This window comes from Syngnathus typhle, linkage group LG21 (genome assembly GCF_033458585.1).
Source record: "Syngnathus typhle isolate RoL2023-S1 ecotype Sweden linkage group LG21, RoL_Styp_1.0, whole genome shotgun sequence".
In the NCBI taxonomy this organism is placed as follows: domain Eukaryota; kingdom Metazoa; phylum Chordata; class Actinopteri; order Syngnathiformes; family Syngnathidae; genus Syngnathus; species Syngnathus typhle.
In genome coordinates, this window is record NC_083758.1 from 3,351,723 (window position 1) to 3,378,363 (window position 26,641).

Here is a 26,641-nt window from a genome sequence, read left to right on the forward strand (position 1 = left end):
TCTCTCTCTCTCCAACGCCTCACTCAGTCTTTGCCGGGCTTCCTCCAGGGCCAAACATGTCAAGTCGCCGCTATTCACTTCTTTCTGTCTTCCTCTCGGCGTTATTTCGGGAGGCTCCCATCACCTTCTGTTCGGCACGTACTCTGACATTTTGTCTGGTCGAGGGACACGTGAAGTCATCCGACCTGACCTATGTGTCGTCATCTTGCAAATTGTGTGTCTCGTTATCACTGAGCCCTCAGTGTCCATCTGGCTCCTTCCTAATTTTGTCTTTTAATCTACCGTAATTTTCGGACTTTAAATCGCACCGGAGTATAAATCGCACCAGCCATAAAATGCCCAAAAAAGTGAAAAAAAAACATATATATGTATATAAGTCGCTTCTGAGTATAAATCGCCCCCCCACCCAAACTATGAAAGAAAACGCGATTTATAGTCCGAAAATTACGGTATATGTTGCCGTTTATAACCGTTTTTTTATTATTTGTTTAGAATAAAAATTGATGCGACTATCTAGCAGCTTTCTCACGTCAACACAACCAAACCATAACTTTTCAGTTTTTACTCGCATTCTCAACAAAACTCTTCAGAAACTATTTTTCAGACAACCCAGTCTTCACCTGTCTGCAATCTCTCAGGATTCGCCTTGAAGTTTATTGGGATCTTCGCCGACTTTTCTTTTCACTCTGGCCTAATTCGCCCAAGCACTCGCTTTTGTCTTTTTTTGTGTTTATTTTACCTCACCACTTGATTCCTAGCAAAGGAGGCTGTTCAGAGGTTTTCAGGGACGTTCCTCCTGTTTTCTAATCAAGCGCACTGTCGCTGCACAGGGAGCGTGTTGCTAGGTAACTAAGAGAGCTCAGTGACGAAGGTTCAAATTGTGGTCTTATGTCTAATGCTGCTGTGGAGGCAACAGCGTTTTCCAGTCGCTCAATATTGACAAGCACACTTGAGTGCAAATGATTTGGAAACAGTACAAATTCATTTCAAAACTCGGAGACTCGCGTGGATTTTTGCACATTGGGTTTTTCCTGACGTATTTTGAAAGTGACTATCAGGGTGAATTAGATCCCTAATTGCATTTGTGATCTTTTTTAAAATCATTCTGCTGACGTAACCTCAAACATTTCACTGCACTTGAAGAACTTGGTTGCTAAAACGTCCCTTTTGGAATGGGAAAACAAATGCGTCATCAATCGTCCACAGGCTGGAGGTCGAGAAGTCCCGCGCATCAGCCCAAGCTCAGGCCGAGGCCAAGCGCCACGTGAAGGACGAGGTGTCCCGTATTCTTTCGGCGGAACGCGTCATGGCCGAAGAGAACATCCAACAGGCGCTCATCAGGGAACGGATCGCCACCGAAGAAGAAAAACTCCGCACTCAGCTCTACGTGAGTACTCGGTAGTATTCGGAAATGGACAGGTCGTGCCTTGCTCTCTGATGTCACGGCCTTGAGGTTTTTCTTGTAAACAGTCTGATGCGCATTTAGTGTTTGGGGTTCATGGATTTTCTCAATTCCTTGATGAGAAAGCATTTCTGTGTCAATCAAAAAGACGTGTAAATCTTGCTTCCTTTAAAAGCGGTTCAATATTTAATCAGGTGTTTTTAGTGCACGCCTGACTGTATTTCCGTGTGTTTTTTAATTGAATGTGAATTGGCCCGTTCTCCACATTCATTGCGGCAGAAAACATTTGTCATCGGTCGTAGTTGCTCTCGACTGTGCTATCGATTACCCCCCTTCACCGGCAAACTCATTAAGATACAGGTCACGACGAGCCCCTGCAACCACATGCATTCGTTTCTCTACTTCACGCACAATAAGAGCCATGATGTGAACAGTTATGCCTCCCCACGCTCACCTGTAATAGCCATAACCTCTGCAGCCGCCGCCCGAGCCAATTACAGTTGTAGGCATGCTGGAGCGCTGCCGTGCCGGCAAGAGTTCAAACGGCGTGTCGGATTTAAATTCAGCTCATTGATTCAGGATCTCATTGCACCTGATTTGTACCACGCCTGTTAGGCGGCTGAAAAAAAAACATGTTTACGGAGAACGTTCCACTCAGAGGAATGGAAAACGATATGGAATTGGCCTGCTGCAAAAGAAGACTTACAAAGTTGGAAGTATTGACTTGCCCTATTGTGCATTAGACCAAGAAAACTAGTTCGGGTGGTACATTCAGTGGTAGTGCATGTCCTCAAGGCCTTGCCTGCCACCACCAGTCACTCCCCTTCCTCCCTGACAAGTCGACTCCTTCCAACCAGCGAGTCCGGCGCCTCGTAATTGAAACGTCACAGGAGCGCAGGCAGGGTTGCGGCTTGTCAGTCACTCCTGACGGCTTCCCGCCGTTCTGTTGTTTCGGCGAGTTCCGTGTCAAGGTTCACACGTGTTCTGCCACTCACGCACAGACGTTAATTGGCAGATACACAAATAAACCCCAAGCGTGTGTTTTCAAAATGATAAATAACATTAACACGGACTATTTATGTATTCTGTTCTTCACATTTCATTGTTAATTAAGTCACGGACCCTCCATCATGCCCTACCTTTTTGATTTTCAACGAATCAGGCCCTTGCTGAGCCAAACTGGTCCAGTGGCCAATCCATCATTGGTCACACACAGGCTCTAACCTTAAGGCAGAATTTTCAATCAAAGCCAAAGTCATCAATCTTTCCACGCTCTTAACATCGGCTCAGTCGACCTGCGCTAGTCCAAAATGTCCACTCTTAACGCTTTGCAATCGTCAAAAACGTATCCCACATTTAAGAGGGGCTTTAATATCAGGTTCCTGGAAAATCGACACACTTTTGACATTGGATCACAATGAGGGGAACCCTAAACTATTAAGGATGAATAATTGGGTTGATCACTATCAGGTTACAAAACTCCCCCCCCCCCCCCCCCCCAGATCAAGTGTTGGTTGCAAAATCCCACCCTACCCGACATAGATTGTAGTCTCCAATAGATGGACTTCCTTCCCGCCCGTCTTTCCTTGCATCTCCATGTTTCTTGCTGTCGCGTTTCAGACACAGACGACTGGACGGGGCTGATAACATGCTGACAATTTAATTTCCCCGGTATTAAAGTAGACTTGCTGGGTTTTGAATTGGTGCCCCTTGGTGGTATTAAAAAAAAATCCTTTGGAATCTTTTTTTCCTCCTTTCTCTGATGATGGGAACATTAAGGGTAGAAAAAAAACCCTTTTGTGTTATCTTTTGTATGTCTATTTTTTCCAACCCTCGTTTTTCTCTCCCACGCTCCGTCCACTCAGACGTTCCTTACAAGTTGGCGGAGCCGGTCTTCACCCTGCCCAGGGTTTGGTGCCCACACACCGTGCCTGTATTGGGGTTAGGCGGGAGGTAAAGCCTTAATTGGCAAGGTCTTCAGACACTAACCCCATCAGCTAATTGGCACGGTGAGTGGGCATCAGTGAAATATTAGTGATTGATTGGTGGATGAATAGATGGATGGATGGAACAGGACAACAGTCGGTCTCAGCAGTTGATGAGAAGAGTCGTCATGTTTTTTTGACAGAGCCTCTTTTCAAGCTCACCTCATATGTCATATCTGCATCATGAACGCCTGGGGAAAAAAAGTTGAACTTTCTGTGTGCATTTGTTTTTTTGTATTTTTGCGAGAACCTCCTGGCTCTTTCATTTATGAATAGTTCACTGCTTTCCACCTCTCTTGGTTCTGACAGGAGAGCCGTATCCGTTAGAGGGAAGTGAATGTTTGGCGCAACTAATGGGGCTCGCGGCGCAGATTTTGATTGAACGGTTGGGAAAACTTTGACACACCGAGAACAAAGACAGAGTAGCGTCGGGGAGCTTGTGAAGAGCTAAAAAATTCTGGGTGATCTATGTGCAGGGAATAAATAGAGGCGCCTGGAAAGAGCAGACGAAATAAAGATATTGATCTAAGAAGCCGTTTTGAAAACAACCTTCAATTAGGAAACATACCAATCTAAGATTTTGCACAAAGGGGAATAAATAAAGTCCAGCAGTGACTCGATAAGCAGTTATTCTGGAAAGTATTCAACGGCAGGCAGGTTAGAGGTGACCCTGAAAGTGTTGACATGGACTTGATGGACAGATGCTGGGGTGGATCGTGAGCCCCCAGCCCAGTTTCATCAGACCACAAGTACCACCTGCTGCTGCGTGCAATGAATATTCATGAAAAGACTGCAAAAAATGTCCATTGCATCCTGATCACACAAGGCTACAAACATACCGAGGTGGGCTTCATGTACAAGACAGGCAAGGCACATATGCTTGGCAACACGTCTGTTCCATTCACTTTGGTCCCCCTGGGGTTGGCTTTGTTTTCCGCCAAGTAGACGTACCTCCAATTACAGGTTCTTAGGTTTGTCCTCTGCCAAAGCTCTGAGGAGGACTTTTCCAACTCTGACTGAATGCGAACACGGGATATTTCTGCCACCTGTATTCCCTTACACATGTCAGAGAATTTTTTTTTCTTGGAAACCTGTTTCCATCTTTTCCACCTTGTTCCTGTTGCGCTCTTGATTTACCCCATGCTCCATATGTCTTACCTGAAATCGTCGTACATATGCCCCATGTCTTGGTAATGAAGGTTCAGCCTTTCGTATCTCATTCGTGCGTGTTGGACATGACAGATTAGTAGGAACCTCCAGAGGTTGCGCTCCCCTGGGCTTACGACAAAGGCAAAGGCTCCAACCTCGGGATGATCAATCAATCGGTTTACACTGCAGGCGCCTGATCGGCCAATTAATCAATCCGTGGGTCCGGCAGATGTCGTCGTTTCTCAGCAAAAGCAGACGCCGGTGCAGCAGGCACGGTCGGGATCTTCAACAAAGGCCGGGAGGCTTGAAGTGTCAGGGAGTAGAAAGGAAATTGATTTTTCATGTTTCTACCAGGATTTTAAGCTTTGTGCGCTCACAAGCCATTTATTTTTCACCGGAGGATCATTTCCCTAGATGCTCTCTCTGCTTTCCCTGAAAATATCCTTAGAGGCAGCAGCCCGAGTTATCTCTGATGCGATTATTCATTACCATAAATTCAACTGTTCATGCTTTCCCCCTCAAATATGAGCATATTTTTAAAACCTCAACAAATTCAGAAGCGAGTGTGAGCAAGCTGTCTCAGGATTATTAATCGTCGGTTTGACCCGTGTTCAAAGTCAATGAGGTCCGAACTCCGCTAGGACACTTCATTTTAATACATTCAGTGAGACGCCAACGTGAACCACCTACCTCTTTTGCACCTTGACCTTTGCGTTGGACTTTTGGTCCCTGTCCCGGGCAGGTCACCCTTCTGACCTGTTGGGGTCGTTGGATCGTCACTCACTGTGCAAATAGATCCCGAGGGGGTGTCATTCTGTCTGGAGTCTGAGGTGATGGCTTCATTTGCCACAGTCCTCCTTGCTTGGAGTTTATATGCACCTTAATAGACAATTAAATAGAAACACCAAATACTTTTCCAACCAGCATTAAAATGCCAGTTCTTTTTTAATCTATCATCGGAGTCCATCGTTATTATTCTATTTGCATCCCGGCCGATCCTTTTTCCACCCTTCCCGCGTCTCCTGTGCCAGCTACACCTCGACCATGCCAATTAACACCAAAGCACAGTCACATTGCACTGCCCTTTGACCTCCACCCCCACTCCCTCACACTCCCCCTGCTTGTCGGAGCCCACTGGACACCCCCAAGCTCGCGGCTTTGCTATCACATTGTGGCAAAGCTCTGTGATAGATGAGAGCAACCGTGACCTCACCGATCTGCAGCGCTGGCGTGGACGGCGTGAAGGGAGCATTGATTGCGATGTTACTCCTGACAAGGCTGAGTCGGACAGGAGGGAGGCGAGGCAAAATACACCAAGGTTATGGATGAGCTGTTGTTAGTTAATACGGCGAGATTTGATTTGTGCCCTATCGATCTTAGCACCCTTGTAAGATTATTTTCATTGAGTGAGCACTCACTGTAACTTTTAAGTCATGCCGTAATATTACAACATAGACAGTTTTATCACTGAGGTGTGAAATGACCATTGCATACAGACTTTGAATCCAGTCTTGAAGTTGACATACAAATTACCAGTCCAGTTATTGGTGGTCCGGAGATTTTTCCTTCTGTTAGAGAACACCAAGGAACGAGGGGGGAAAAAAAACCCATAGGGGAACAGCAGGTGCCTGACACTGCACTATTCAACCGTGTTCATCATTCTGCCATCCTCCACAACCTTGGTCCACAGCTCAAACTGCGGCACTCGGCTAATTAAAAAACACGATTGTCCTTAATTATTCAACGGCTAGCTAATTGATATTCACAGAGGCATTCACCTCGCTTAAATGATCCGTTTAATCTGACCACCGTGGTCGCATTTCCATCGCCTTGTCACCCTGGGCCAATGTGCTACGACACCTAATAGGAACCCAGGAGAGGGTGGCCACAAGTTTAGGAAGGTATAAAAGTTTCTCTTTGGTGGTGCTAAGTATAAATACTTGTCCTGTTTCTCTGTAAATGCCACTCATATGTCTTTGCAGATTTCTTTCTTCCTCTCCAAACCTTTCATTCAAATTGCATCCGGGCTCAAAGTGGAATAAAACAAGGGCTTTTTCCATTCTTTCAGAATCACCTTTTATTATTCTCAATCTGTCGCTTCCCATAGCACCAAAATTCATTTCCACAACGTCTCATCTTTTCCCTCGTCTTGTTTTTTTTCCCTCCCTCAACTCGTCCTCAAGCCACAGCCGCCTCTTCGTTACAGGGACAAAAGGTGTATGGGCAGTGGTTAGCTCGATGCTATTGTTTGGCCTTTAGCGTGATTAGATTATCTTTTAAAGTCCGCTGAAAGGGAGCGATCACTCGGAAGTAATCCTGACATAGTGTGGACGTCGGGGTCTGAATGTGTCGGCAAGGAGGCGGGCCGACATGCCCGCCAGCAGACTTAATGCGCGCGCAAGAAAAACCCCAGGGTGCTCATTTTCTATCACAACCTCTCCTCCTTTAATGGCACCTTAAGTCTCGCCTTCAGCACACATTTATCTCCGCCTGCCCGCCCAGCCTCTGTGGGTACAGCTGCTCTGGCTGCAGTGTGGATCTATGTGTGTGTGCGCTTCGGATCAATGTCTGAGGTTCTGTTTGTGTCCCGCCGTCTGAGTGCATCTTTTGTCTGCAAAGCCGGACGTCTTCAGGCTCAACATTCAGCTTCAGCACGCGTGTGACTCCTCACAAACCCTCCCACTTGCTCGACTTGCTCTTGCAAATCCATTGTCAGCCATGTTTTTGGGGGAATTTGGTTCTGAGAATTGAAGTTTCCACCAGACCGTACAGTTGAGTCCAATTATTCGCTTGTGTGTGATTAATTGGAATATCCTGATATAAACAAAATGAATTGGCATGTAGGGCTGTCACTATTGAATATTTTTTAAACTGATTATTCAATCGAATATCAGGATGACATTTTATTTTGCACGAAATTGTATTACAAAACACTGTTTATCTGGTATTGTTAATGATAAAAACAATTAAATAGCTAAACAATATCACACAGGGATTAAGATACTCATCACCTTTTTTAAAACTGATTCTGTTTTTGGTGCGGTTATTGTTTTAGATTTTTGCAAATCAAAAGCAAATCTGTTTTGAAGAATTAATACAAAAATAAAATAATACCTGTTAAGAGGCTGATATTTGGACCATTCTAACGTAAAAAATAGCTTTAAACAATTACTCGATTATTAAAATAGTTGTCGATTAATTAATAATCGATTATCTGTCGAGTTATCGATTAATTTTGACAGCTCTATTGGTCATTTGGCTCTAATTTTCGTCCATCACTAAAAGTCATTTTAATTGTCACTCACCAAAGTCGTTATGTTGTGGTCGGAAAAGGCCGACGCTCAGGACGTGTTAAAAGAATTTCACATTTTGAAAGACTTTCCATTGAAAACCCATTGAAATGTGCACTAGAATGTTCCGTACATGACCACACTAACAAATCAATCGCACGTGTGTCAGTTTTGTAGTCCGATAACAGTTCAGCCTCTCTGTGACATCATCAGAGTCATAACGAATGCAGCTCCATCCGCAAGTGAATGGAGTATTTGAACACAGATGCTTATCGGCGCACGGTGAAATTGGATGGGCTAATGCATTTTTTTTTTCATTAGGTGTACTTCCGTCATTATCTCGGTCTCCTTCAAACAAAAGCGCTGGCTTCAAGGCCTCATTTGCATTGCTGTTATCCTCCAGAACAGTCCTTTGCAGTGTGTCGGTATATGACATTAATGCATACACGTGAAGAAAGGTCTAGCTTATGTAAAGTACAACTGTATAGATTGTAAGGCAAAAAAAAAAAAAGGCTCAAGTATGGATAGTAAACCTCTCAATGTTGATAAAGTTCATGGTTATATGACTTTTCCTCTTTGCTCCCTTGTTTTCTTTGCTTCCTTAATCAGGAGATTGAACTTGGGGTAAGTCTTCAACAATTTCCAATAAAAGTGTTTTTCATGTTAAAGCGAAGGATTTCTTTTTCTACTTTTTGTCAGCCGTACATCAATGGCATACACGTTTCAGCTGAGGCCTTGAAGCCCATTGCTGTGACTTCAAAAGTTGCGTCAATGTACTCTGTTCATTCTGTTAAAACGAAACTTGTATCTCAAAATTACGCAAATTCTCCTTTTCTATCTTTTTGAACGTTAATTGAAACTCAGAACGTCATGGTTTTGAGTGCCATTCAAAATGCAAGTGAACTAAAGCTCAATTAATCAGATGCCAACACTCCTTTTCAAAACCATTTCGATTCAAATCTGTAACCTTCACCTAAATGACATTTATTTTTCATCACCACTGTTCGAGATATTCCGTTTTTTTTTTATCCTTTATACTATCAGACGTACGTTCAGCATGGTAAACGTATACGATAGTAATACCCGTTCATAGCGATGATTGATATTATCCTTTTTATATCATATGTCCCTGAAGTTGTAAAGGGCATCTAGAAAATGTAAAAAAAAACAAGCTTAAAAAGAAACTATCTCATTAAGTTTTATGCTCAAACACACGTTTATTCATCTTTTTATAATATGTTTTTGTGTGTGTGCAGGCCAAGCAGCTGGCGGCTAAAGAGGCCAACCTAAGCAAGCAGGAAGCCTTCTACAAGGAGCAGGTGGCTCGGTTGGAGGAGATGGTGAGTTTGCATCGGGCTGAAAATGACTGCAGGAATGGACAAAAAAAAATATTTTAACCGCATTTGTCGTATTTTTGGGGACACCTAATAACCAACCTGAAGCAACCTCAAGATCTTTTTTCCCCCACTATCCCTTCTCCACACCTCTGCCTCAAGGACAAAGGCTGAAAATGTTTTTCTCTTGTCCATGAAAATTGACACCGCCCCCCAAACTAAATCCTCCACGAACGTGTACAAGGTTCTATCACGGTGTGCAAATGGCAGGTTCACGCGGGGAAGCGAAAAGACCTGCAAGTCAAAGTGCAGGGTCAACAACGATACCGCCGCACACTCGTGCTGCTTTCAAATCCCACAATAAAATGCCCTGTTGATATGATCACGTTTCACCTTCATTGGAAGAAGGTCAGCATTGCACAGTTTCATTTTCCTCATTTCAGCCGCAAAAAGTTTTGTTTTTCAATGTCATATTTATTTAATATATTGGGCAATGAAATTTTGTATCATTTAACTACTTATTAGACACACCGTATTTTTTGGGCTATACGGTGCATCGGAATATAAGACACGGTCACAATTCGCAGGTCTATTTTTGAAAATTTAGTCTAACTTTATTGAACTTTGACATCCACCTAATTGTAAGGCACTCTTGTTGATTTTTGAGAAAATTAAAAGATTTTAAGAGTGCTTTATTGTTCGAAAAATACGGTACCGTAAGTGAGACAGAAAAAAATTATAAATCTCTTTTTTTGGGCTTTTTATTAATTTAATGTTCAATCTTCTGGACTAACAGGTTTTTTATGATAAAAGAAAGGGAAATATTTTAATATAAATGACACCACTGGAAATAAACCATATCGTGATAATGGCACGGATTTTAAATGCAGCTTTTAAATCATTATTCTGCTACATTCTCTTGATGATTCAGATGAGGACACCTAATAGTGATAATGACCCCAGAGCTCTTTCTTCTTATCTTCTTAAAAATGTGATTTAACAAAAAGAAAAAGCACTCGATGGAAGATGGTTGAAAAGATGAGTTTCAACAAGCAGGGAGGCATTATCGACTCCACGTGGGGACCATTCATCAGCTACCTTGTCCTTTGATCAATAACGTGCCGATCAGAGTGTCAACGGATCACCTTTGCACGCCAGAGCGAGGCTGGAAAGGTAGAATAATCAAAAAAAGAGAGTTTGGAGAAAAGTTCGTATCTGATGCATCTCTCCAAAGTCCAGTTTTGCTTAGAAGCTGATTTTGAAACTCCTTGGCAGTATCTCCCCTCGCCGTTTCTATGCCCTCTCGTCTTTTTACCTCAGGCTGCTCTCAACATATTTCACTTTCACGGAAAAGTAGCAGAGGAACACTGCGAAACAGAGAGAGAGAGAATATAAGCCTGATATATATTGCACGTCTGTTCCAATCCAACATGGCCATTCATCAGAGAGGCTCCCAGTGACAGGCCATCAGCGCGCTTGCAGGCAGCTCAGCCTGATGCCTCCACTGCTGCTTCTCATTGGGCCCGCAGCGAGCAAATAGCCTCTGAAAACAATATCTATATATTTATTACATCTTCACTCAATACCTGCCCGCTGTAAAACAATCTCATATTTAACAATCAACCGTCTTGTGTTTTCTTTCCTTTCCGGCGCATCTGTCTCTCTCTGGACTTTCTCTTATCAGCATTTTCCCTCCCACGCAGCACGTTAATTCCATCTTTTTTTCCCCCACACGGTATTTTCTTCATCTTTGCTAGCTTGGCGTATTGATGAAATTTGATTTATTTTCGCCTTCCCAAGGAGGACGGTGAGGGTGGCATTAGTCACTAGTGAAAAGATAAAGTGTTTTGGAAAAATAAGGGGTATCTTCAGATTTCTCAGGTGATATTGTCCTGAATCACATCTGAAAAATCATTTTTAGTAAAAGGAAGTTGCATCCCTCACTTCCCCTTTGCAGAAATGCTCTGTGGTGCATGTTGTGGTTCCTGCTTCGCTGCAGATAAGCCCCAAGAAGAAGCCATTAGCACCTGCCGCTATTTGCTCCTATTCATTAAAAATGTCCAATTAAGCTAAAGGATGTTTGCATGTTTATTTTAATGCAGCTCCTATCTTTTCCATATCGCCGCAGTGCATTAGCGGTAATGACTTAATTTGTCTTCCGACACCCTGTCACACCCCAGCCTAACCAAAAAACTGTCATTGAATGCTGAGTTGATAGCAATTGATTTGTTTGCAGGGTAAACGCAGGCCGAGGTTTTGTTTATCCAGTGATGAATTTCCAGCTTGGTATGTTGTTGTCATTGGTTGTACAAAATAGATATTCACCTGAAGCTACTTTTCAGTCAGTCGTGGAAATAATATGCCCAATTAACCACTAACTGATTTAAAATTGTCGATGATCATTGATCATTGTGTTTCTGATTTCTTTACCGTATTTTTTCAACAATAAGGCGCACCAAATTATAAGGCACAGTCTTAGCGAGTCTTTAATTTTGCGAAATTTCCTTATACAAAGCATACAAGTATACAAATTACTTGGAAAATTGTATTTTTCTGTCAATTGTTATGCAAATAATATGCCCACTTAACCCGCGCTGGGTTATAAGGTACATTACCCGAAAACAAACCAGCACACCAAATAAATCCAACATTATTCAACGTCATTTACATAAAGTGCTTCTGATTATGGTGCACTATTGATTTTGGAGAAAAATTAAAGATATTAAGTGTGCCGTATAAAAATACGGTACTAGTAATATTCCGTTAGCTCGTTTAAAGGGAAAATACTCATTATCCTTTGTGATCCAAAATGGTCCCTCTTGGCTCATCAATCAGTTGCCGAACAATTTGAGACTCAAACTGTGCTTTTATGATTTTCTGCATCAATGTCCCGAAGCTGGAGTATGACAGTTGCGTGTGACGGTATGCACGTGACAGTGCATACATTATTTATATATTGAAAGTGCCAATCACTGTCGCTGGAGGCCTTTTGTCTTCCCGAATGGATTAGTCCACTGATTAGTCCCAACCCTGCCATTTAGGCAGGTATTACTACTTGGAATTTATGATTCGGTCTCTACCGAGCTGACGGTTCAACTTCATCACTCCGGAGATTGGAGAATACTTTCTTTCTTTCAACTTAAGGGAGCGCTTGAAAAATCTGCTTTTTTTATCTGGAAAAAAAAAAGCTATTTCCAAATTCCTTTTCCCGTGCTCTTGACAGTTTCTTTGTATAAAATGAAAAGCACTCTGTTCAAGGCCAAGAGGGCACAGATACAGCATGAGCTTACAAGTTAGCTTTCTAACTTTCATTAGTTTTAGTTCTCAGCCATCAAATACAAAACGAGAGAACCGTGACATTGTCTCGTATTTACATTTATACGGGAACAGCAGCAGATTCTATATTCCTTTTACTCCCTGTTGGATTCAAAACAACCCAATTTGGGTTTAACATTCTCAAATGCAACCATTCATCAATTCTAGATGGAGTTTTGACTAATTAATGAACAAGCAGTCATCCATTTGACCTAATGATAAACAATGACCCAATTCAAATCTTACTCCCATGTCAAGCACACACAAAGGTTATGTGAAATGCAATTTACATATCGATGTCACAAAATGGCCGTCATCTTTTTGAATTATTTACTACAGGTGTCCCATTAATGTCGGACCGTTTTTCACAGTTGTCATGTCCCATCTCGCGTTGGCTCTCCAACACGATTATTGATCCTTTTTTTAGCAGTGCAGCTCATTCCTATTGATCTTTCCAGAATGATGACAAATGTCTTCCTTTATGAGAATGTTAAGCTCGTACAGATACAACTTATCTAGCCATCCAGCTATTCATCCATATACCTGTTAAATACAGTAACTCGGACATTTCACCAAATCGAAAATATTTTGTGTAAAATGTGTACTGCGTCCACTCCATCATGGCATCCCTTGCACTTTACAATCTCCTGACTACTCCATCATAAATGTACACAACATCCAGCCAAGGCAAGACTTTCTTTGAGCAGTTTAAATGTGGTCGCAGTGAATTTATATCGCCGTCTTTAAAGAAGTCATTCAGATGGAGTGGCCACGCGATGGCTACATTTACGACGTCCCCTCCAGCGGGGGAGTTTGATCCGTTGTTTGTACACTGTTGACTAGCAACCATCTGACCTTCAATGCTTGCCGCTTGTGTTTTTCCCACAAATGACGGGGATACCATTGAAGTCTTTTATATTACTCTGATTGCTTTTACATGAAAAGTAGCCTTGCATGGTTTTGTACAAAGCACATTTTCCCCAAAAATAATTTAGATTCTTGAGCCTGTTTGTTTTTGTCTACAGAGTGCTCAGTCCTACAAGGTCACCACTGAGAACTACCACAAAGCCGCTGACCAAGTGAATGCCAAGTTCAAGTAAGTCCCCACTCACTTATTCCAAGACTTTCAAGTCAGCGCTATCCGGAACGAACATATTCATCGCAATTCTGTACCTCATATTGAATTTATGCAAGCCACATTGTAACCAGCGGCTTTCAATCAGGGGCAGCATTAGTGAAGCCCATTAACTCATGTTGATGATGCAGCTGAGTGATAAGCCTGATGGTATGTTGATGATAGCTGACGGGGCTTTTCTTATGCTCGTTTGAAGTGGTAGTTTACGAAGACTTAATAGGATGTAGTTAATTGAAGTTAGGGCAATACTTCTTGAGCATCTTAAACGGAATTAAAAAGTATAGGCAAGGGACATCGCAGTACGTTGGGGCCATACATCCGTGATGCCATGCAGGGTTGAGTTGCGGAGACACCAACCTGAGCAGAGAAGCCAAGAATACCTCTCCCCAGCCACTTTATTCAGTTTTTCCGGGTTTGGATCCAGAGATGTTCCCAGACTACCTGGAAGACTTTCTCTCTAGTGTGTCTTGGGTCTTCGGGTTATGCCTGGAACATTTTACCAGGGAGGCGTCCAGTAGGCATGTCCAAACCATCTCATTTATGGTTCTACTCTGAGCCCCTCTCAGAAAACCAAAGAACCTGGACACCCTGCAGAGGAAACTCATTTTGACTGTATTGGCGATGTCATGACCCACAGCTCCTGACCTTTTGTGAAGGTGGAAAGGTCAAATCATGGACTTATTCACCATGCAGAGTCCGCATCACTTTAGATCCGGCATCAATGCACAATTCTTCTTTCATGACCCCAAGACACTTGAACTCCCCCACTTGTGGCAGGATCTCATTCTAACCTAAAAGGGCATTGCACCTTATTCCAATTTAGAACCAAAATTTGGAGGCGCTGATTCTCATTGCAAGGTTGTGAACAGAATCGGTGAGAAAGGGCAGCCTTGGCGAAGTTAAACCTTCATTGGAAACATATCTGACTTACTGGAGGTAATGCGAGTGTGACTCGCCGTAAAGGGAGCAAGCAGACCATTGGGTCCACCATCGTATGCTGGTATACCCGTAACCCTGATAGTGTAAAGATTGATTACAGTAATGAGGCCATTTGCTGAAGAAGGTAATAATAAACTAGCATGTGTGTAACATGTATCCAACACACACATGTAACCCAAGTACTTGAAGAATCTTTCCCCATTCTCGTTCCATCCGTCTTCTTAATAAGAGGCCATTAGACTCCATAGTAATGTAGGGAAAGTGGATGAGGATGCCGCGAACGGTGGGGGCCAAATTGGGCCCCGGCCCTCAGGAGGCTGCGTTTATTGTGTTAGCTTGTCATTAGCCAGTGCTAACACCGGGATCATTGTCTCCCTTGAGAAATGTTGGAAACTGATTAGTGTGGCCCACCAGGGGTGTAGCGCTGGACTTGTGCAGGCTGGAACTGAGACTTCCCAAATCACATTAAAGCGAGAGGAGTTGGGGGGTGGGAATCACTCACCGGAATAACATTAGTGCCAAATGACGGCGCTGGCTGCGAGCAAACGTCGGTTCTAACAGGTTGGGTAGTCATGTGACACAGGCATGTGTACAAAGACTTTCGATTGGCTGATTGGATTAAAGAGGGTGCATTAGGACGATTGTAACTGGATTACAATGACGATTAGAAAGGGGGGGAGGGGGTCTCTGCGCATGTGTGTGCTAATTAAATGTCGAGAAGGTCTGGTGGAACATGGGATGCGGCGTGGCGATCAGAGCCGAGGGTTAATTGGATGTAACGAGGCCTCTTTGGCTATAGCTTGATCATCTCCGCTAGCGATGGATTTGTGAGCACCCAATATGACGTTGGCTGCTGGGTCTCCCATCGAGAGATTAGATTCTATCTGTGGAGAGACTCGGGTTGATTGGTGTTGGTTAATATAATAGTGTGATCTGAGTGTTCATCAACATGAAACAGTAGGAGCTAACGGTATGCCAGAAACCAAAGTTCAGTTCATACCAGAATTGCTTTGGTACCCTAAAGTCCATGAATCTACAATGTAGATTGTCAATGTAGGGGTGTCAAACTCTTTTTTTTTCGCGGGCCGCATTGTAGTCATAGCTTCTTTCGGAGGGCCATTATGTAAATGTATGAGCACCTCATATTATATCCAGTAAAAGCTACAAAACAAACTGACAAATAACTAGTTTTCAAATCAGACAAGTAAAAACTGGTCAAATGTTTTTTAAAAAAAGATATTAAAAGTGAAGACAATTTGCAATTCTAGTAATGACACGAATTTGATGCACAATTTTCTTCGCGGGCCACATAAAATGATGTGGCGGGCCGTATCTGGCCCCCGGGCCTTGACACCTGTGATCTACATTAACAACCTGAAAGAGGAACCTATGAGACTGCCAATTAAATTCTACAATTGTAGTACAGTTGTGCCCATTCCCATAGCAACACGATGGAAACATAATTTTTTAAAAAAGACTACCCCAAGGAAGTAAGGAATGGAAATGCCTTCTAGGGGATGCATCTCGTGTCAGTCAGCAATCCATAACACAGCTCATAGTATGTGCTAAAGGTGTTATGGGTTTCCACCCCGGAGCGTCCAGCAGCAAGCTTTCATTCCTGAGGTACAGTACGCCGGCATTTTCCTTGGCGATGTTGAAAAATAAATGAAAGTGTGAGAGGTGGGACCTCCTGGGAAGGAAGGGCGTGCGCTTATGTAGCTGTTTCTTGCCATTTTTTATTCCCACCAGAGTACGACAGAGAGCTCCCAACTGAAACGAGACGATCGTCACTCTGACCTCATTACAACCTCTGACTTTCAATACGACAGTTGCAAAGAACTTTTGTCATTTTAAAAACTTTATGCAATGACACAATCGCAATGTAGGGTTCCCGCAGGGGCTCCAAAGTCTCACAAACGCTGTATAGTTCCCTCGCATAAGAGAAATAAATCCTGCGTTGTTTTGCTATAGTGTAACATTCTGCTTTAGACAATTGAGTAAAACTTTAATAATATATACATATATATATCACATACATCACTTTTGATTTTGGAAGAAAGGAGATCGCCTAGACAAGACAGTTGTCGTGCCTCGCCTGTGCAAATGCTAAGTGAAATATAACCCGACATTAACCATGGTATTAAACTGATTAAATTTTAGTATCTAATTAAATGTTAGCCAAAAGGGCCCCAGGAAGTCACAAACATGATCTTCCTCTTGTAAATCTCTGCTTCTCAAATGTTTTATATATTGTATATGTACATCTGGAATACATGAGCGATAATGCAAAACCACGGTACGTTCGTCACACCATTTTCACTTTGACCCGCTTTTCGACGGCAGATAAGCGATTCCCCGTCTTACCCCGCACCGCTGATTTATACTCCGCCACGTCTGTCGCTAGTTGTTTTTTTCTTCCACTGACACTTTATCGCACTGTCCGGCGTTTCAATGCGTGACCTTTCTCGCTCGGCACGTATGGAAAGGTGCGTATACGGCACGTGGGTTAGACTCGGTGTCCCGATGGGGCGAACTGCCAGCCTTGTAAGAAAGTAAAAGATATAAGATTATGCAAAGGGCTGAAAGAAAACCGGGTCCTAAGCTTCCTGGCATCGCTAACCTTTCGCCGGATCACTTTAACCCGGTTCCCTGTTGAATTGATGTTGCGAATGGTGCCGAATGAATAGCGTTTTGTAAGCTTCCGCCAGACACACGCCTCCGCTGCATCTTACCTTGATGTATGCGTTTGTGTGGAGATCAAAACCGCATTGTTGGGTCTTTGTGTTTAGAACTAATTATGTCGGTATTGGCCGCAAAGAATAGGAGCTCATTTTTTGTCTGTCATGTCACTGTCGGTCATCCTCTCCCTGTAGGATACAAAAGTTACTTTATCTATTTTTTATTTAATGTCTTCTTTCAACAATGTTTTTTTTCTCCCCCGTTTTTTTTTCTCAATTTAATCCTCTAGCCACAGTCGTTTCTTTATCTCAAGGTGAATTAAAGTCCTCCATAACCCTCCCAAAAAATGCTCACCATGCATTTTTTTTTATATTTATGGTCAAGTTGGTGCTCCCAACGGATAAAATAATCCACCAATTGATTGTTTGCCGATTAATAATGAATTGGCGCCAAAGAACCAAGAGTCAGATGTTCTTCCAATTCAGTACACAACTGACATATTTTAACCAACTCAGGATTTTTCTCAATTCCAGTTTTGTTTGTGAGTTACCAAATTAGAAGACATCCAAAGCCGAAAACGCTTAAATTAGTCAAAAAATACCCTGCAAAATGTAAATAAGGTGTTGAGCCAGGGCTTTTTTTGGCTATTTGTTTAAATGACAAATAACCATGCCTCCGAAATTAGTGAAGCAGTTAGTTGTTGATTATAAAGCAAAAAAAAATGTCACTCCCCAATTTAATTAGTCAAGATGACAGGAGTTCATTTGCAGTAGTGGAGTAGCGAGCCGATGTCGCGCAGAGGCAACCTCGCTGTCAGGTGAGGTCTGCTGCCTAATTTTGTTCCCATGGCAACCGAGGATACGGTCAGCGGAGGAGCCAGAAGTCAATAACGGCTTTAAAAGCTCTTCTCAGGGCTGCCAAAAGCTCACACGTTTCATTCATGTCGACTCCTCACACCTTTTTCCCCTTCTTTTTTTTCCATTTTCTTCCATCTACTCTGATCCACTCACTGCGGGGGGTCACTTGGGTCCAACGAGAAAAGCAAAAAGCATTCGGTCATTTTTATCTCTAACTGGATCATTTATATTTATCTACCCGCCGCTGTCGTGACACTTACCTTAACTGGAGAGAACATGAGAGCTATTTAAGGGATGAGCGGCACCCTCCCCTTAACCCTGTTAACCCCTAAGTGGACCCAAATGATGATAAATACACAACGTGCTGATTGGGAACTCAATCTGGCAGCAGGACCAAAGTGCCGTCCAACGGGACAGGTTTTTTTTTTTGATTGATTGACCTGTGTGTTGTGAGCTGAGGTTAGCTAAAAATGATCACAGTAAAACGAATGAATTTAGGATTTGGGACAAAAGGTCTCAATTGGTAGAAAAATGTCAGGTTTTATGAACGTAATAAAGCTTCTGGTTTTAAAATATATCCTGAGGCATTGCAAGAACAATAATACAATTTAAGTCTCTGCATTGGCATTAAAAATATGTAGTTTGGATTTGGTACGATCTGTTACGGAAAACCATAATTACCGTATATTCTGGTCTATAAGGTGCACTTAAAATTCTTACGTAAGTCTGTCTTACGTATTGATGTCGAATTGAAGTTAAGTATATCTATTTGCTGTACTGTTTTTTTCTCCCGCGTTTTCCACCTATATATGGAAAATACGTTTTTCTACTTTTGGAGTTTTCCATTTATTTTATTATCAATTAAACCCAAACCTAATTACCACAAAATCATGTCGATGTACATTTTCTATAGGTTAGCAAGGTTATGGAAATCAATCCCTGTATAGGCTCGAAGTCATGCATATTGATCGCAATATGTCCTCGGCTCTCCGTCAATAAGTCGTGTAGCCATGCGAGCACACTCAAGGTCCCCCCCCCTTACCCAGACCCCATGCGAAAGTGCTGACGTGGGTTAAATAACGCCGGGGACACCTTGAGGAAGGAGACATTTTGAAGGGGAGTGAGCAGGTAATCTGTTGTAGCTAATTACATGTTAAGTGAGACGCAATATTACTCTGGTACTCCTTTCGACCTTTTTCCCAGTTGCGAGCTTAGTATAAAAGTGTTTTCCTTTATTTGTGTTATTTAGATGTAAAAGAAAAAATCATTCATGGTATCTTCCATGTTATCAGTTCGTCATGCCGTAAAATGGCCACCACAGTTTGTTTTACCGCTGTCATTATTGAATTGGGTGCGTAGTGGTTCTTGTGGCACCTGGATTAATTTAAGCACTGTCTCAGGCTTACTGTAGACACAGCACAACAACAAATTTTTTCCTTTTTTTTTTTTTTTTTTTTTTAAATCCTCTTGCTCTGTCTCTTCTCTCTCACAAGAGTCCATTACCGGTGATAAACATTGCGCTTTGTATCAGCGGGATGCACCTGGCATTACCGACGATGCCTAAGAAAGCAATTAGCGGCCCATCTCGTCGCGGTAGATGCCCAGAGGCGGTGTAATGAGTGCGTGCCAGGATCAGTACAAGAAGCAAACATTTTTGTTGTCTAGTCCCTCGAATGCAGATTAAAAGAAATGTTAGCCACTAGGGGGTGTCGTGACATTCAGATTCGGAATTTTCGGGTAGCAAGCCATTCCAAGTTAACAATTTGCTAAAGCATTAAAATTTAATATGTGAAGTTGTTTCTTATTCCATCTCACATCTGCGGTAGCTTAAGCAATTTTTATTTTTTTTGCCCTTTCGACTCTAACGCTGCGATAATTTGTGACCTGCACCCGGCAAGGACAATTCCAAAACCACCATGCGGCGTTTTGAATCGGTTTCCTGCTGCATTGCACTCTGGGTAATGACCCATAGTTTCGAAATCCCCATCTTTGCATCTAACAGGGGGATAATTTCTCACTCCGGGTGGGCGACTCAAACATCTGATTGCGACGACGGGGGACCTGGCTTCAATTTGCTGACAGGCCACAAAAAAAAATAGACGTTTTAGTACGACCGGCGGAGTTTCCTGAGCACTGGCATGAATAAAATGATCGCGTAATAGCCTTCACGTGCGCACATGTCGTCATTATGGATCTTTATGGCGTTTGGGAAGCGTCACACAAAAGCAGTTAGACAAGGCAAGGCGGCATGAATGCCAGCTAGCGCCGCGCGCCGAACTCGAGCGGAACGTCGAGCCTTAGCATCTGGAAAATACCGGTTTGTACTGCCGCGCTAAAGCTGCAGTAGGCCTCGGGGACACACTGAGTGCATCGAGCGAGTGATGGCTTGCTTTCAAGCAGACGCTTAGCACTCAAGCTTTAAAACACCTTTCTGGAGATGCTAAAAGACAAAAAAAGAAATGCTTTATGATCTGCTGCCGCTGTCGGGGAGCAATTGCTGATCGATAAAGATACCCAGAGGATGGATCAATAGTTTGCTCGGCAGTTCATTTTTTGGAAGGTTTTCTTGGAAGATAAATTTTGGGGGAATTTTACCAAAGCATGAGCACTCTTGTAATTCCGTGTTTGTATTACCAATCATCTCCATTGTGTAATCCGGTACATTGATTTGCACAATAACTCTCCCAGTATTGGTCCCCTGGTACCGATGGATTTCCCTTTCCTTGTGGGTCAAGCCGTTTATGAGGTTTTGATTTGTCCATTTTTGAAAGGTTGGACAGTGACTGGATTGGATTTTTTTTTTTCCACTGCTCAGCGATTTTTTTTTAATGGCGATTCTTGCTTCATGTGCTTTGAACTGGAATGACAGTAAGGGAATCTTCTCACCAGAGACCGCAATATTGCTCAATGGGCCGCATTGGTCTCCCTTAAGAACCACAGATGTTTGTCACTTTTGCTTTTATTTTTCCCTACCCTGGCAGATTTTATTCCCTACCTTATGTTCCCTTATTTTGCCTTCTTTCTTTCCCTTTCACAGGCGCAACGAGACATATCCGGTATGCGCCGACCTGCAAGGCCAGATCCTTGCGTGCTACAGAGAAAACACTGGCAAAACTCTCCATTGCTCCAACATAGCAGCCATGTACCTGCAGTGTGTCAACAACGCCAAACTGGTGGGAGGTTTTTGATATTCTTTGCATGTGTTAATGTAATTTAAAAAAAAATGTTGGAATGCTGATTTAATAACTCGCTTGTTTTGTCTGGTAAGGAAAATAAGCATGCGGCTGCACGGATAGACGACATGTAAGTTGGCTTTAGCGACATTTTGGGTGAGAATTTAGGAAGGACTCATGCACCAAGTCACAATACTGTAAAACTTATTTTTTTTGTAGTTTTTACCTGTATTTTATACAAATAACGCATATCTTTCATTTTCTGTATCTGATGCACGTCATGGCGTGATTCGTAAGTTGCATAAGGTGTTCAACAGATCAAGGCATATTCCACAATGCAGTTTTTTTTTCACAACTCAAAAGTAATAACCCTCTCGGTCTACTCTGCAGTGCTCAGGGAAATATTTTGGGTAACACGTTTTGTTAAAAGTTACACCTGCTGTCACATAAGAAAGCCCGAAATAGTTTGTGTGCAAGTAGAGTGCTGAAACTGTTCTACTCACGACTTTTGACTGGATTTGTTCCACCAACTTGTCAGGAGTGTTGAGGCAACGAGGAGATTTTTGAGTTATGAAGAAAATGTGGAACATGTCTTGCGACGTGTTGAACCTTAAACACATTTCAACTGATTATTTGGATTTACATTATTCCCTATGGGAAATACTGCTTTGGATTTTGAACAAATCCGTTTTAACCAGACGTTCTGAAACTGAGATTCCACTTTGTTACTACCGCAAATATGCTTTTTAAAAAAAAAAAATCCAAGGATCCAGATTGTATGAAATCCTTCTAAATTCTCACAATAGGCTTCCGTAGCTTATTCGATTTTTAGATTTTATCCCTCCAAATAAGCATAAAACCTGCATATTGAGTTCTTTGACAGTAGAATGTAGTTTCCATGTGCATCCTCGTACCCAGATCACCACTTTCAATGTCAGTCTTTATTTCCTTAATACCTGCCTACAGAGGCAAGTCTCCTCTGTGTGTGTCTTTTAATGACATCATCTCTGCACAAGTCTTTCCCTCGAGCGTCAAGTTAAAGTCGCACCGAAGGCACTCCCGCGGATGCTAACTTGATTTCCGGCCACTCAGTATGCGATCTATAACCAACCGCTAGCCTCCCGAAAAGATTTCTATACATTCATGGAGGTTTATTTATTAGATTTTCTTCTCTTTTCCAATTTCATTGTTTTTACGGCAAACGAGGTCAACTCGATATGAAAGTCACATGCCGGTCGATTTTTAAGCTTTGCGTCATGTAAATTGCAAAGATGTTTTATTCATGGCGCTGGTGCGCTGAGTTCTAGCGATAGCTACCTGTGGCTTTGTCAGGGGCGCTATTATATGATCTTGTAAATCGTTTTTGAAGCGAGCCTGGAATCGATACGGTAATCCCGCCCCCGTGTTTATCGGCCTACGGCAATAACCGCATACTCTTGCTCGTCCGGACTTTATCTAACTTGTTTTAAAAGTCATTAGGTACCACAGAGACACATTTGTGATAAGGCTCTAAAGCAATAATATGCAAAGTGACACAGCTAAAAAGGAAAGACATTATGCTGATAGCTATGACCACGATTGGGATGTTTACACAGTTTTATCAGAACCAAAGCTGCGCAAGCATCCAAATGTCAAAAGGTGTGATTTTGACAATTAAACCGTCTCCCAACCAAAACCGCTTCAGATCTCTTTGCCCTTCTCTGCCCTTCATCCGAAATCCAGATTGAAAACAACAACAAATCCCCAAATCTCACTTTTCTAAGATTGACTCTTCAACTCGAGCCAGACGGAACAACAGCAGACTTTTGTTACTGATAATTACTCTTATCGCCAGAGTCATTGATGGCATTTCGACCCGTTTCCACCGCCTTTAACGCCCCTCGTAGCAATTCCTTCTCCCGACGTCCTTAGTTCGCATTTCTAATGCATTCGGCACTTAACACGTCCAGATAGCAAACAGTGAGTCGGAGGCAGCCGAAGGGCAAGCAGGATAAAGCCCGTCTCTTTCCCTCTCCTCCCTCTCGTTCCCTTTCAGCGAGTTTATCACCCGGCCCGATCTCTGCCGTGTCCACGGCCGCTCTCCCTCATTGCGTATTCCCGCCGCATGAGTGGCCCCTGCTCCCTATCTTTCCCTTGCCTACTTCATTTCTTCCCCTGACCCTTCCGTCGCTCTGCCTCGCATCCTCCAGGCGCGTTTGTGTTCTTAGGGTTTTGCAAGTGTGATAATGAAAAAGAAAGCTGCTAGGATGAATAGCAAGTCTTTTAGAGTTTTGATTAATTAGTCAAGCAGGGGTTGCGACTGACGCATTGAAACCCCCCATGAGTCAGATTTTTTTTTAGAATTAGTTCTGGCACTAGTGGATATTTTTTCAAAAGGATGAATAGATCGATAACTCAGTCGATTAATTGGATAAAAAAATATATTTTGCATCAAAATATATGACAAAACCATTTATTGTTGTGATGAAAAACAACAACTAAATAATAACTAATAAATAAACAATATATTTCATAATATTCAAAATCGATTGTGTCTATCGATTAATCTCAAAGCGATTCCGTTACTGGTGCGGTCATTGTTTTCCGAAATAAAACAGACTTTGCAAATGTTTTGTTTTGGTTCAACACAAAAAATAATCTGTTTTCATTAACTTATTACAAAAAAATAATTAATAATTGCTGCTAACATTAGAAGAGTTGGAAAATAAAATTGTCTACACGATTACTCGATTATTAAAAGAGGTGTCGATTAATCTGATAGTCGATTACTTCTCGATGAATCAGTTAGTTTCGACAGCTCTACTCAATGTTTTTCAATTTTATCTTTGATAAATACATCGGTCTTGTGTGACCTTGACCACATTTCCTAGCAGTAAGACAGTCGATTCTAACCGGTGCAATAAAAACACAGCAAAGACCTGATTGGTCACAGGAAATTGGCACCTTTAAGCCACCTCTCGTCTCATCGATGGTGTTGATTTTTTCGCCTCTTCCTGACCGATTAAAAAAAAAAAAAGGGCAAACAAGTGTGAGGCTGAGCAAAAAACTCCACCTGGTGCCATCAATTTACTCCACCAAGGGTCAATAGATAATGAAACCGTGTAGAGCTGCGGATATCTTGAGCTTTCCTTTTTGGTTCTGGAAATAGTTTTAAATTTATGCTTCTAATGCCTCAAAAGTTCCGCACCATTTTTCAATGATAGTTACTACCATGAGATATGGATTCTTAACCCCGCCCATCCTCTTTAGCCCCGACAATGTTACTACAGAGCCAATTTGCAGTAAACTGAAATATGTCCATAGCACGCTTGATCAATAAGCGGGACTCTTGGAGGATCTGGACTTGTTTAATCCTCAAGCCATACTGCATCACTCGCTCTGAAGTTCTTTCCCTTGCGGGCTTCTTCTTCATTTCTCCACCTTCATCCTTCTTTTAAGGCAGTGTTCATCCAGCATCTTTAGCCACAGCAGCCGGGTTCAAATGGTTATTGACAGCCAGCGCCGGGGATTTGTGGTCGCACTTATCTGGAACACGAAATCCACTGCCCTTGGGTGCTCTCTCGATGCCCCCCCCCTCCCTCCTTTCCACCATCCCTGTTCACTTTTATTGTACTCGCATGCCTACTTTTGTTTCATCCACCCTGTGTGATATAATCTCTTAGTGTTTAGCTATTTTTATTTTGAGCTTTGTTTTTTTTGTTTTCTTTTTCTCCAGACCAAGTTGAGGACCGGGGGTTAAGGAAGAAAAGGGATACGAATGGTGGCGCAATCAAGAGTTTATTGTGTGGGATTACCGATTATCGACCGAGCGACAAACAACCAAGAGAAAGAAGATCGAGGCAGCACTGAAATGCACACCAAGTCAGATCTGAAGCCCTGTCATGTACCTCTCCCGTGGAAGTAGCATGGAGGCAGAGAGACTTTTCCCCGTTTGAGGCCTTAGAATGATACACAGAAAGCGAAAACCAGACCCGAACACCTCCAGCACCCGTAGGAAGAACAGTCCTATTTTGATGTCATAACTCTATGCACAATCAATTGTATTTATGTACACGATGAATCCGGTCACATCTGTATTGTATTCCCGTCTTATTGATGTAAGTCTCTCGACCACCATGTGATCAGAAGAAAATAAAAGATACTACAAATATTGTCGAACTATCTCCCTCCCTTCTATTTATTAATATTCAGCAGGCGCCCCGTGTCTCACGTGTCTTATGCTAATAACGGCGGGCATCTTTGATGGATGTGTGTTTTGTCGCAGCGACATTTTGCCAAGATGAGCCCGGGGAACCATTGCCTCCATTTTTTTTTTTCTCCGCCATGTCCCTGCTCAGTCTCCCGGGCTAATGTCGTCATGGAGTAGACAGATTCTCCATGCTTTCTAAACTCTTTGACTCCGGCTTTTTGGGTTGAGTTTGATGTGCAGGCAAGGTGATGGCTGAGAGGATACAATCTTAATTCCGAATCATGAGGAGAAAGTGAGCGTGGGTGATGGACAGAGGAGGGAGAGACGAAGGCTGTGTGCATGCAAGCATGTGATTCTTGTGATTAATCCCCACCCCCTTCTGTCTGTCAGTCAGCTGGCCTGACTTCTGGACTCTCCCGGAGGTTAAGGGTTGACTCGGAGTATACTGTGTATTGGAGTGCTTTTCTAAAGGTTGCGGATAATGACTCTCGGAGTTCACGACAGGTGCCAATTTCTGTCGTGTCTCTCCTAGTGACCCGCTGCCTTCTAAGGCCAAGCTAAGCCCGAAATGAGGTTACATGCCCTCGAATCAAATTAAGAAATGGCCGCGGTGCATGATTCCATCTACACACGGAGGGGATTTTGAACGCCTGCCCAATCTCAACAGTGGTATTAATTCCGAAAGCTTCTCTGGAAAGTCTCAAGAATGGCTTGGGGTTTTCGTCTTAAGTGATTTTACCGTATCAAGCCTCTTTGGTTTGCATTAACGTGATATGGCCAGATACAATGTTGGTTTGGCCTGTTTAGAATCTAATGCAGAGCAATTATTTTTGAGCCCCACAGGAAACAAATTGTGGTAGTTATAATCAAACAATACGATACGGTTTCAAGAAATCATCGTCCGTGTGTCCTTGAGTCTGAACCGCATAAGTCCGGAGTTAAAATTCAGATCAGACCACACGACAGGGTGCCGGGCGGGGGCACCAGCAGGACGATGATGGATGTGATCAAGTACAAGAAAGTGGGCTGAAGGTTGGAATTGACTTTAATTGAGCCCCAATTGTGAATTGCATAAACAAAACCAGTGTATATATACAGTAATCCCTCGTTTATCGCGGATAATTGGTTCCAAAAACCACACGCATAAGTGAACTACGGTCACCAACAAGAAGTCCTGGGCAGGCTAACGAGTTA

The 26,641-nt window shown here is 42.7% G+C and overlaps 1 protein-coding gene across 3 annotated transcripts in view; it reads left to right on the top strand.

Annotated features, from left to right (window-relative positions):
* The window catches only part of chchd3a (coiled-coil-helix-coiled-coil-helix domain containing 3a), a 37,316-nt gene extending 11,900 nt beyond the window's left edge, over positions 1–25,416 (top strand). For 2 of the 3 annotated variants that reach the window (XM_061268365.1, XM_061268367.1), the window contains exons 5-10: positions 1,207–1,387; positions 9,083–9,166; positions 13,501–13,571; positions 21,123–21,258; positions 21,354–21,388; positions 24,974–25,416. In XM_061268365.1, coding sequence (XP_061124349.1) covers positions 1,207–1,387; positions 9,083–9,166; positions 13,501–13,571; positions 21,123–21,258; positions 21,354–21,388; positions 24,974–24,983 — 517 coding nt within the window. In that variant the 3' untranslated portion in view covers positions 24,984–25,416. The remainder of the gene's footprint in view (positions 1–1,206; positions 1,388–9,082; positions 9,167–13,500; positions 13,572–21,122; positions 21,259–21,353; positions 21,389–24,973) is intronic. The other variant, XM_061268366.1, reaches the window with a different exon arrangement.
* The last annotated feature ends 1,225 nt before the right edge of the window (positions 25,417–26,641 follow it).